General features: G+C 42.9%; 1 protein-coding gene across 1 annotated transcript; it reads left to right on the plus strand.

The window, feature by feature from the left end:
* Positions 1-841: 841 nt before the first annotated feature.
* On the plus strand, positions 842-11,267 carry TAF5 (TATA-box binding protein associated factor 5). Its single transcript, XM_082286326.1, has 11 exons — positions 842-1,381; positions 2,637-2,877; positions 3,577-3,892; positions 4,557-4,720; positions 5,177-5,312; positions 5,822-5,942; positions 6,541-6,670; positions 7,708-7,872; positions 8,787-8,964; positions 9,113-9,290; positions 9,570-11,267. Exons 1-11 carry the CDS (start codon positions 856-858, stop codon positions 9,785-9,787), a joined length of 2,373 nt encoding a protein of 790 aa, XP_082142452.1. The 5' UTR covers positions 842-855; the 3' UTR covers positions 9,788-11,267.
* The last annotated feature ends 1,152 nt before the right edge of the window (positions 11,268-12,419 follow it).

The following is a 12,419-nucleotide window of genomic DNA, read 5'->3' on the forward strand; positions in this document are numbered from 1 at the left end:
GTTAATTTGTCCCGAAAGACACTCAATCACACAACACCAGTTTCATTCAAAATTAGGTTTTAATTCCGTAACAGAATTAAATTGTTTGGGTTGGAACGGACCTTAGAGATCACCTAGTTCCAAACGCCTTGCCATGGGCAGGGACATCCACTAGAACAGGTTGCTCAAAGCCCCATCCAACCTTTGAGTCCCGGATCACTTACATGGATGGGGCATCCACAGCTCCGCTGGACAACCCTGTGCCAGTGCCTCACCACTCTCACAGTAAAGAATTTCTTCCTAATATCTAATCTAAACCGGCTTTCTGACAATTTAAAGCCATTCTCCCTTGTCCTGTCACTACATGCCCTTGTCCAAAGTCCCTCTCCAGCTCTCTTGTAGCCCCTTTAGGCACTGGAAGGTGTTCTAAGGTCTCCCTGGAGCCTTTTTTATCCAGGCTGAACACCCCCAGCTCTTCCAGCCTTTCGACAAGTATCAACGAATCTCTGTTTAACAGACACGAATAAAAGCAGCAGCATTAGAAATACCTGGACAACTCAGAGGCCCAGCCGTAATTAAGGTAATTGGGCGCACGGCCCCTAAGGGCACATAGTCCCAAGGCCATCCTTGGTCTACTCCAAGGATCTCCATGAGCCCCGCAGCGCCCCCCAACCCCTTCCCCCCTCACACCGGCCCGGCACCGCCGCCCCTCACCGCTCCCGCGCTGCCACAAAGCGCTTCCGCCAGCGTCGCAAAACGAAGCCGCGCGCGCCTGTGGAGGCAGCGGCAGCAGTGCCCTTCCTTTGCCCTCACTGTCGCAAGGGCGGCCGCGCCTAGCGGCGGCCGTGCGCCGCCGGCGAATGGAAGGCGGCGAAGATGGCGGCGCTGCATGAGGAGCCGGCAGAGGTGGCGGCGGCGCAGCCGGACCCCGAGGCGGGGACGCCGCCGCCGCCACCCGCGGTGCCTCCCGCCGCCGTCGCCGCCGCCGCCGCCGCCGCTTCCGCCGCTGCCCCGGCCACCGCCGCGGAGGGAGAGGCGGCGGGAGCAGGCGGGGATGCAGCACCCCCGAAACCCGCGGCGCCGGGCCCGGCCGCCTCCCCGGCGGCGCTGGACCGGCAGACGCTTGTGGCCGTACTGCAGTTCCTGCGGCGCAGCAACCTCCGGGAGTCCGAGGAGATCCTACGCCGCGAAGCCCGCCTGCTCGGCGATGACCTGGGTGCCGTCGCTCTCAGCCCCGCCAGCGCCGGGCTCCTGGGGGGCTCCGGCAGCGACGCGGACTCCGGCGAGGCACTGCTCGGCCGGGGCACTAGCGCTGCCGCCGTCGCCATAGGAGGCAGCGTCGCCACTGTCGCGACTTCCAGCCCCGGGGTGGCCGCAGTTGCCGCCGTGCCGCCGGGGAAAGGTGAGACGCGCGGGGACTGCGGGGTCGGTCCCTCCTCTCGGCGGGAACCCCGGGAAGTGGGGAGCCCGTGTGCTGCTCGCAGCCTCGGGGGCTCTCCGTGATGCTGGGCCACAAGGGTCGGTTGGTTGTCGGGTCCTCATGCCACCGAGAGTCTACCCCGGTCTTCCGGGAGGTCCTTGACTGTGTCATTTCCCCATACAATCCCCATACAAGTCAATATTGGCTTGTAGGTTTTTTTCGGCTTACTTAAAGAACCAGAGTTTGATGTGCCTTTGGATGATGAAGAAGGAGAAGGAGAAATTGAGGAAGGAAAGCTGGATATCCTGGAGCAAGGGTCCAAGGACAGGGCGTCTGTCGTATTTGCAGGGAGTACTGTGAAGTAAGAAGTGCTCCCGCTTGTCTTTGTGTCCCATCACAGCTAACAGAGTAGCAGGAATAGGCGGTTTCCATTGTAGTTAGTGGGGATTGTCCCGGGTCTGGCCGCAGGTTTGAGAACAGAGGTCTGATGTACAGGCTGCGTTTTGGTGAAATAGCCATGGGATATTTGTAGATGAGGCTTTCTGCATTTCTTTGTCTAGTTTCTGAGTAGTTCAGATGTCCATTGGATAGTTCAATTCTAAGTGTTGTTAATCAAGGTGTTCTGTGAGGCAGCTTTACAGAAGAATGAAATTTCAAGAACTGCTAGTGTGACTTCCAGTCAGTGTACAGCATAAAGTCAGCTTGTTCCTGACATCACCAGATATGATTGTTTTATATAAAAGACAAAGCAATGGAAGTGTGTAACAACTGCTGTGTAGAACGGAACTGTCAGAGTGTTGTCCCTGCTCTGTGATGGTTGTGTGGTGGTCTTGGTGAATTGTTCACTTAGTCTACTTAACTTACTTGTCTACTGGAAGCAAAATAATTATGGTGGGTGTGTCTTACATTCTGCTCCTTGTTTAAGAGTTTCTAGCCCTAGCAGTAAAATTCTCTTGATGTTAGTGGGTTCTTCCTTTACACTTAAAATCCTGTCTGAATTAGGCACTAATTGCCTACCTACAAGCAGCTGTTGGCAGGGAAAGTCCAAAAAGCTGCTGGAGGTGCTGGGAGAATTGGCTGCTGAACCAATGTGCTCTCACCTGTATTGTTTAGACTTGGTGCTGAACACGCAGAGGATGTGTTTTACTCACCTGACCAGGGGGTTGTGGCCACTGTTTGTTTGCTGGCTCTTCCAGACTGTCTGAGCAGCTCTTGTTGTTGGCTGGTGCTTTTGCAGTCGGAGGCGCCGTGGTTGTGGAGGATCAGCCGGATGTGAGCGCGGTGTTGTCGGCCTACAACCAGCAAGGGGACCCGACGCTGTACGAGGAGTACTACAGTGGATTGAAACACTTCATCGAGTGTTCCCTGGACTGTCATCGGGCGGAATTGTCTCAGCTCTTTTATCCTCTCTTTGTGCACATGTACTTGGAATTGGTCTACAATCAACATGAGAGTGAGGCAAAGTCTTTTTTTGAAAGGTAATTAATTTTCATTTGTACATTTGCCTTATTTTGTGTTTGCTACTTTGGCTAAATCTGTGAGCTATCGTAGCATAGATGTATATACTTATATATAGGTATGTATTATTTTTCTTCTCTAAAGTTGAAGAGATTTGAAATCTGAAGTAACACTGCAATGGGTTGTAGTAACTGTTCTTAAATTCTTTTCCAATCTCCTGTTAGAAAGATGTGCAAACTACTGAACTGTGCACTGGCAGATTTTGAACCATATTAATGGTGTGCCGATGGGCTCTTTGCTGCAAAAGTATCAATGAAGAGATTCTGAATCTTTAGGGAAAGATTGTGGGGTCATTTTTTAGCACTGGAAGCTTGCACTGAGATGCCAAAGTAATGAATGCTATAAGTATTTGCTGATATCATAGCATATACATTGAAATTCTTCAAATAAGCTTACAGAAATTAATTTCTGGCTAATCTATAATTTTCTGTACTCTTACTTTGTTTCACTTGTTTATCACTTGAGAAGAAAATAGAATTTAATTTGTTTTGTGGATTCAGACCAATTGTGAAATACTGCAATTCTAAAGGATAACTTTGTTTCCCTTCAAAGGGTCAGCAAAAATGCTTCTATAAATAGTTGAAATGTCCCTTGCCACAACTATTTTATAACAAGTTGAGTGACTAAACCTTTTATCATATCTTAAATTGTTTCAATAGATTTCATGGGGATCAGGAGTGCTATTACCAGGATGACCTGCGTGTATTGTCGAGCTTAACCAAAAAAGAACATATGAAAGGTAATGAGACCATGCTGGATTTCCGAACAAGCAAGTTTGTGCTGCGCATTTCCCGTGACTCTTACCAGCTCTTGAAGAGGCATCTTCAGGAAAAGCAGAACAATCAGATCTGGAACATTGTTCAGGAGCATCTTTACATTGATATCTTTGATGGAATGCCTCGCAGTAAACAACAGATAGATGCTATGGTTGGAAGCTTGGCTGGGGAGGCAAAACGAGAGGCTAATAAAGCAAAGGTAGGAGACAAAGATTGTTGCAGTTTTTACAAATCTCCCTAGTTTTTCAGGGAGATACTTTAGTATAGACTGACAATTGTAAGTTGAGGTCTTAAAAACCAGCATGAACAGAACAAAGGAAGAGAACTGTACAAACAGTTGTTGGCAGAAGTAGAGAGAACAAGATGTATTGCTGTCAGGTGGATAAAACTGCTGAACCCTTTTGAGAGACGACCTTGTGTTCAGCCCACTGAACTGAACTTAAACGAACTCATTAATTACTTTGGAATTTTAAAATGGACACCTGACTATTTGGCTTCTTTTGTGCAGCAGATGTAATTTTGACTTGCTACCAGTTGTTACTAGGAGAGCTGTGTGTGTGTAGTACCACAGTACTATACAAATAAATAAGGTAGGGTGGGGATTCAGCTTTAAGGAAGGGCAAAGAGATGGTGGGAGAACTTTTAGTTGTCCAGATCAGTTGGCTGGGTAAACCAGAAGAACATGTACTACATTTTTAATGGGCTAAGCAGTAATATATGCTGTAATATTAAACAGAGCAACTTTAAAGGGGCAACTTTCTTTCTTGGACTATCACATTGAAAAGTTACCATTAAAAAATTTAGTTTTCAGTAAGAACAGCAATTACTGTTTTGTCTTGTGTGGTTTTTTTATTGGCTTGTAGGTTTTCTTCGGCTTACTTAAAGAACCAGAGTTTGATGTGCCTTTGGATGATGAAGATGAAGAAGGAGAAAATGAGGAAGGAAAGCCAAAGAAGAAAAAACCTAAAAAAGATAATGTAGGGTCAAAAAGTAAAAAACAGGACCCTAATGCTCCTCCCCAAAACAGGTACCAAGGAAATGATGTGTAGAGAAGTCTTTAAAATCCAGTCTTGTCATGCCAAATCTGCAATGCTGTTGACATGGTAGTTTTAGCATTTTGGCTATTTCGGCTGTACACAGCTGTAGCCATAAGACTTGTAAGGGAGGTCATGGAACCCATAGCATATAACCCTCTGTCACTGCTCTTCAAGTCAATCTAGATTTCCCTTGATGAAATTTTACTTGGTTACCCACTAATCTTTTCAGTTCACCCTCAGTTATTTATCTTGTTGCACCACCTGTCTGAAATTCTGAAAGCTACTGGCTCTCTTTCTCATCAGTCTTTGTCTTTCATTTTTTCTAATTCTTGTTTTGTATTTGAATACTGAAGTATGGGGTTGCATGCGACCGTTTCACTGTCTTTGTTTGGATTAACAATAAGGAAGGTGCTTTTGCTTTGTAAAAACATGTGGTTCTTGTGTAGAATTCCTCTGCCTGAACTGAAAGACTCTGACAAGCTGGATAAAGTAATGAATATGAAGGAAGCGGCAAGGCGAGTGCGTCTTGGACCAGAGTGCCTGCCCTCCATCTGTTTCTACACATTCCTTAATGCTTACCAGGTTGGTAAAAGGGTTTGGGTAATAGGGGAAAGGGAATCAAAATTATGAGCATCACTCTTATTAAAGAAAAAAGACATAACAGTGTTGGCCAGGGTAATCGGAGTATTTGGGTTAAGCATTGCAAAGTTTATGTTCCAAAATGTTCAAAATTCTCTTCAAAGACTCCTTAAACTATAAAATTTCCATGTTCCTTGGTTTTGCTTGAATTTTGCCATAATTCCTTCTTTTGTTTTTTTTATGGGGCCCTAAGTGTATCCTACAGAACATAGTAGGATATTTTGCACTGGAATACTGGAAAGCAATACTCTTTGTCACTACTGACTGTGCTTCACACATAAAGCTTTATTTTTAATGGGGCAAGAATTCCTGTGTGTTTATGTTTATCTTAGAATAATTCTCTCTATTTTTGTAATTAAGTCAAATTACCTTTTTAATACTCTTAGGATTTTGTAATATTTGAAATATATCATTAGAGATGCAAACAATATAACTGGATATTCTGTGTGTAGGGTCTGACTGCAGTGGATATTACAGATGACTCCAGCATGATTGTAGGAGGCTTTGCTGACTCTACTGTCAGAGTGTGGTCTGTGACTCCAAAAAAGCTACGTAGTGTAAAAACAGCAGCAGGTAATTAAGACAGTAACACCTAATAGGAGCCTGCATAACTTGTGACATTTGTGTTCTGCCTGAACAGGGAAAGATACCTGTGGCAGGAGAGTTGGCTGCAGTGGTTAGATGTTTCACTTTGAAGAAACAGTATGTGCACAGATATATGATCACATCTTACATATTACCATTAGAAACAGTTTTAAAGGAATGAGAAATCTGGTCATGTACACCTGCTGTGAGGTGGTCAGTGCACAGAGCTTGGAGCTAGTCATAATTAGTGTGGAACTAGCCATCTTGCTTCTTAACGGGGTGGTAACTACAAGGTGTAATAGACAGTTGGGGTTAGGTGATCTAGGGGAGACACTAGAGGTACCATGGAAGAAATGATAGAAGGGAACTCTGAGAAGGCTGGAACTCTGAGAAGCTCAACACCTACACAAATTCATGGAAACCAGCCTGCTTTAATTCTGCTTCTTGTTTAAAAATGTGTTCTGGTTGAAGCTGGATACTGTGCAAACATTTCTTAATCTTGGTATTTAACTGAGATGATGTCATGATGACATTTATCTTGAACTTCTGACAGTTATTCTGATACATGAACTTTGAAATCTTGCAGACCTCAGTCTCATTGACAAAGAATCAGATGATGTCTTGGAGAGGATCATGGATGAAAAAACAGCAAGTGAGTTGAAGATTTTATATGGTCACAGTGGACCTGTCTATGGCACCAGCTTCAGTCCTGATAGGTAAACATTTACAAGCTAACTAGTTTGCTTGTCTTCAGTTTTAATTGCATGCTACTGAATGAGAACATACTCTTAATGCAACTTTTTCCTGGTTAAAGCAATTCTTGTTCATGCAGCCTGTAAGAAACTGTGCAAATGCTCATAAAACTCAGGATGTTGATCTCTGTCAGCTATTACTGAAATCAACTATAGCTGAGGATACCAGCACCGTTTTGGAGATTTAGGATTTAGATGGCAAAACTACAGCTTTGCAAACTGTAGTTTAATTTGGGTTTTAACTAACTGAGATATAGAGAGGAAAAATACTGCAGCATTGATTTAACTTAGAGTGTTGCAAAACTTAAAGATTCAGTAGCACATCATTGCCCTTCAAGTTTCTCATATTCTATTGAGACTTTATTTTCAGAATGTATGGAACAGTACCTTTCAAATAAGAGATTTAAAACCTTTATGTAATGATGGGAGTCTGGACAGTGGAAAAGAGGTTTAAATGTCTCAGGTTTTGCTTTTGCTTGTGTCTAGTCAGGAAACAGCCACCACAGAAACACAGCTGAGAAGTAAACTTTGTGTGGAACAAATATAGTCTATAATTATTAATTGAGAATGTGAGCATGATATGAATTCTTTTTCAGGGAATCATGAAATTTTGTTCAGAATTGTATTAGAAGATCTAAAAAAAAAAAAAAAGCATAGTGTAGCAGTTTACTAGTCATTTTTTCATGTAACTGGATCCCTGAGTAAAGACCTCCTGTGTGGTGTGGTTTTTTTTTCCCTTGTTCCCCTCAGTATTAAGTGCCATCAGAATTAAATCATCAATGTCAAATCATCTCTTTTTTTGCATAAGGGCCTAGGACTGGGTTCTGCTTGAATTGGTCACTGTTGCTTATCCCACTGAAATGCTGATTTATGGGTGACATGCTAAACAGGTGCTGCTGAGGGGACAGTTCTGTCATGGACATCTCACAGTGTTTATGCAATGTTTATACAGCCCCTGTGTGAGTTTGATATGTGATATGCTATAATTTCTTCTGTGACAGGAACTATCTGTTGTCCTGTTCTGAGGATGGCACTGTGAGATTGTGGAGTCTCCAAACATTCACGTGTTTGGTGGGATATAAAGGACATAATTATCCAGTTTGGGATACACAGTTCTCTCCTTATGGTTATTACTTTGTGTCAGGGGGACACGACAGAGTGGCTCGGTAAGAAACTGGATGTGTTTTTCACTTGTCTGGGTCAGTTTGTGGTGGATCAACGCTGAAAGTCATTAGCTGATATACTCTTGCCTACTCTATTACAGGAAATAAATTTTATTTTATGTCAATTAAAATACTGAGCAAATGTTTTAATGCAGTTTTTCTATTTTTTCAACACACATCATATTATCTCATGACTAAAGGGATGATGTCCTCCTATGTGACCCTCTGATTAGAAGTATTCTCCTCTAATTGTTGAAGAAATTGACAGAATATTCTTTATTTCTCCATTCTGAAAAGTATATTTTTTACAAAAACATCCTGATAATTCAATAAACTGACCCGTAAGAAATCAGTCCACAATTACTGGTTTTTTTCCTGTTGTGCAACAGATCATAGAATCATAGAACAGTTTGGGTTGGAAGGGACCTTTAAAGGCCATCTAGTCCAACAGCCCTGCAGTGAGCAGGGACATCTTCAACTAGATCAGGCTGCTCAGAGCCCCATCCAACCGGGCCTTGAATGTACCCAGGGATGGGGCATCTACCACCTCTCTGGGTCACCAAGGGGTTTCATCACCCTCATTGTAAAAAATGTCTTCCTTATATCTAGACTAAATCTACCTTCCTGGAGTTTAAAATCATTATCCCTTGTCCTGTTGCAATAGGCCCTGATAAAAAGTGTCTCCCCATCTTTCTTCTAATTAAGTTTGAAGTACTTAAGTACTTTAAGTACTGAAAGGCCACAACAAGGTCTCCGCAGAGCCAGCTCTTCTCTAGGCTGAATTCTGTCATCCTCTCCTCATTGCAGAGGTGCTTCAGCCCTCTGAGCACTTTTGTGACTTCCTCTAGAGCTGCTCCAACAGGTACAGAGACTGAACTCCTTTACAGTTCTTTTATTAATAAAGCTTTTGTTTTCAGTCTGTGGGCAACAGATCACTACCAGCCATTACGGATCTTTGCTGGCCATCTTGCAGATGTGACGTGTACCCGATTTCATCCCAACTCCAACTATATTGCTACGGGCTCAGCAGACAGGACTATACGGCTCTGGGATGTTTTGAATGGGAATTGTGTAAGAATATTCACTGGACATAAGGTAAAGGCAGATCACTCACAGTGTGAAAGTGATTTTATTTCTGTGCTGAGATTCTAAACAGTTCTTTGAATACAGCTTGACTGACTGAATATGAGTAGACTTAATTAACTTTGTTTTGTTGCTCCCCCCCCCCCAATGTCTGTTTTAGGGACCAATTCATTCATTGGCATTTTCTCCTAATGGGCGATTCCTGGCTACTGGAGCAACAGATGGAAGAGTTCTGCTGTGGGATATTGGACATGGCTTGATGGTTGGCGAATTGAAAGGGCACACTGACACTATCTATGCACTCAGATTCAGTAGAGATGGAGAGATTTTAGCATCAGGTAAAATTCACCAGGAACACTGAAGTGTCCATTGTATTCCATAATTCTGAAGAGGAATGATATAATTAGTTCCTTAAATTAAGACAAAGTAGAATCACTTGCTTAGCAAAAGCAGTGAGGACTGGTAACTTTTATGTGTGCATTCAGTATGCTATATGAGGCTTGCTATAGTCTTTTGCTTTCTGAGCTTTAATTTCTGTTAACTTGCTCCCCAGAAACATTTTTTATGTACCATTTTATTAATAAACTACTTTAAACTGTGGGTTTTTTTCTTTTTAGGTTCAATGGATAACACAGTTCGTCTGTGGGATGCTGTGAAGGCATTTGAAGATTTAGAAACTGATGACTTTACTACAGCCACTGGACACATAAACTTGCCTGAGAACTCACAGGACTTGCTACTGGGCACATACATGACCAAATCAACCCCGGTTGTTCATCTCCATTTCACACGCAGGAACCTGCTGCTGGCTGCGGGAGCCTACAGCTCACAGTAGATCAGGAAGCTGAGACTGACTGTGCCAAGGCATTGCAGTAGTGACCTCAGGATGTGAGACAAGGGGGAATATCTTGAACAGAAGGACCCCACGAGTCTGTTGCAGGGAGAATGAAACTAAGTAATTAATGCAAGCAGCGTCTCTCAGTTCTGCTGTTTCATATTTATCTGCAGTTTGAAAATGCTGGAGATTGACAAGACATCGTGGCTGTAAAAGAAGGAACTGTTTGTGGTGCTTTTGATAACGTAGATATATGTACATATGAAATGAGCCATCTCTTCCCAGAGGTGGTACTGAGCTCTGCTGAAACTTGTGAAAAGTTAACAGCCTTGACATGTGTTCTCAGATTTTTTTAAAGCACTTAATTTATGGTTAGCAAATGTTTCATCAGTCTCAAACACAAGCAAACTGTCCATTTTCAGGAAAGAAGAATGTAGTTTGATTCACTACAGCCTGGGCTGGGCAGCAGGCGTGGTGAGATCACAGCAACAACCAGGGCATTGACGGAGCGGGCCCGACAGCCCGATGCTTGTGGGGAACTGCCACGGAGCTCCATGCATGATTTTTGTGCAGCCAAGTTCTAAGTCCTGAAAAGATTTCAAATTTATGTGCTTTTTTAAGGTGTCAGAAACACAGATCTTGTTACTGTTTTCAAAGGTAGCCAGTGCTGTCAGTGTGATAAGCAAGCAGAAGTGCAATGTGAATTTTATTTACTTTCATACTTTATTGTATGAGAAAATAAAAAGGGGAACTGAGGCACAACTGAAATAGTCACTTAAAAAAGTGGACTTGAGCCCTTTACTTTGTATTACATGTAAAAGAATATTAAAAATCTGTATCCTTTCTGCATAACGTTTAACATAAAAACCCAGTAAAACTAGCCAAGAAATTGAAACATTATAGCAGCATGAAAGGAAAAATGCATGATCAGTTTGCTTTTGAAAGGCCAGCTTGTCTCTTGAGTGACAATTCCACGAAAACATTGTACCCAGTGAGTCCTCCTGGACTACCAATAAAGCTGTGTTTTATTTCTAAAGAAAACATACAGAACACTGGGAAGAGCATCTGTGTTTTTGAACCAAAACCATCACCACCAAAGGCCAGGTCCAGTGGGGTGTGGGCTTGGGTTGGTTTTTGTTCTTAATCTCTTACAAGATTTATGCAGAGAAATCTGGTTTGTGTTCCTCATTATTTCACAGTAAGGACTTGGACACTTGAACAATCTACTTACTGGCTCTCTAGTGAAAATAAAAACAAGACTTGTAATTTCTAAGGTCAAGTAAATGGAGAACTACCTCCTCTTTCATCTCTTGTCTTGCTCTAACTCTTAAAGTATACTACAGGCATTATACATAAAAGTAAAGTGTGAAAAATTCACTAGGAAGGTCACCTAGACATTTTCTTCAAAGAAAAAAGGGTAAAAATTATTTTGATTTTTTTTTTGTGTAATGGTACCTCAACAAAATTTCCTAGCTCTCAATATGACCAGTTAGATTTAAGTAGTTTTTGACAGCTTAAAGAAAACACTGCCACGTTCTGCCTTTGTATTTTGTACAGTTTTATACTTTTGATATTATAATAAATACTAAAACCACATAATTTGTGTCTATATGTTACAAGAAGACATTTAATGCCCTTAATGGCTGCAATGGAACCAAGAGCAGTTTGTAACTGTGACAACTCTAAGAGAAATAAAGTAATCAGAAATGGCTGATGAGGAGCCATTCCATGTACATCTTGTTGTAAAGAACGGTGACAGGTTCTAGTTCCTGACATTATTACACTCTTACAGCCACCATTTTTTCAGTGGGGGAGTTGAATACAGGTGAAGCCATCTATGCAAACAATCAGGAGAGAAAGATGACCAGATCTGTTCAGGAGGCCCAGCATGTACTAAAATGGCTTTAAGAAAAAAAGAGACAGCATCAAGACCCTGCAATTAATTTTTCCATTTTTTCCAGTAATCATTCCTAGCTCCTGCAGCCCTCAGTTTGGGAAGGGTATTTGCAAGCTTTAGCATGGTTTGACCCCTGCTGCTGGCAGAAGCGTGGTATCATCACATTCCCACATCAGCACTACTGTGACATCTAAGGCAGGTACCAAGTGTTAATTGAGCTGTAGAAAGACACTGTGGCAAATGTGGTAGACAGATTTTAGTGTTGGGCAAGGAGGAGGCTGCACACACCTAACTGTGGTAGAGCACCTCCTTGAGCAAGAGGCAGGAAAAGTAAGCACAGGACTACTTGGGGTACTGTTCATGAATGTGCAGTGTTATGGGACTTTAATAGCAGCAGACTGAGCCGTTTTCCTTCTTCCCTCTGCAAGAGAAGCCACCGACAGAAAAAGCTCAAATACCATAACTGGGTCAGTCAATTTGGGAGGTTTTCCATCAAAACCAAAGAGGTTCTGTGCAAAATACAGACAACTGAGGCAGAAGAAGTAATGGTTTCCATGTAAGCTACTAGCTTGGAATGCAAAAAGTGGGAGCAACCAGGTGGCTGCAAACCATGCAAGCTGTGACATGGAGGTGTGGAGATGCTTGGATCAGCTCTAGGCCCTGTGCAGTGTTATGGCCGTGCAGCTGAGGTCCTTCCTAGGTTACTGCCAGGTGCTCAAAACACTTTAGGATGTG

Source organism: Coloeus monedula (genome assembly GCF_965178545.1).
Source record: "Coloeus monedula genome assembly, chromosome: 8".
NCBI lineage: Eukaryota > Metazoa > Chordata > Aves > Passeriformes > Corvidae > Coloeus > Coloeus monedula.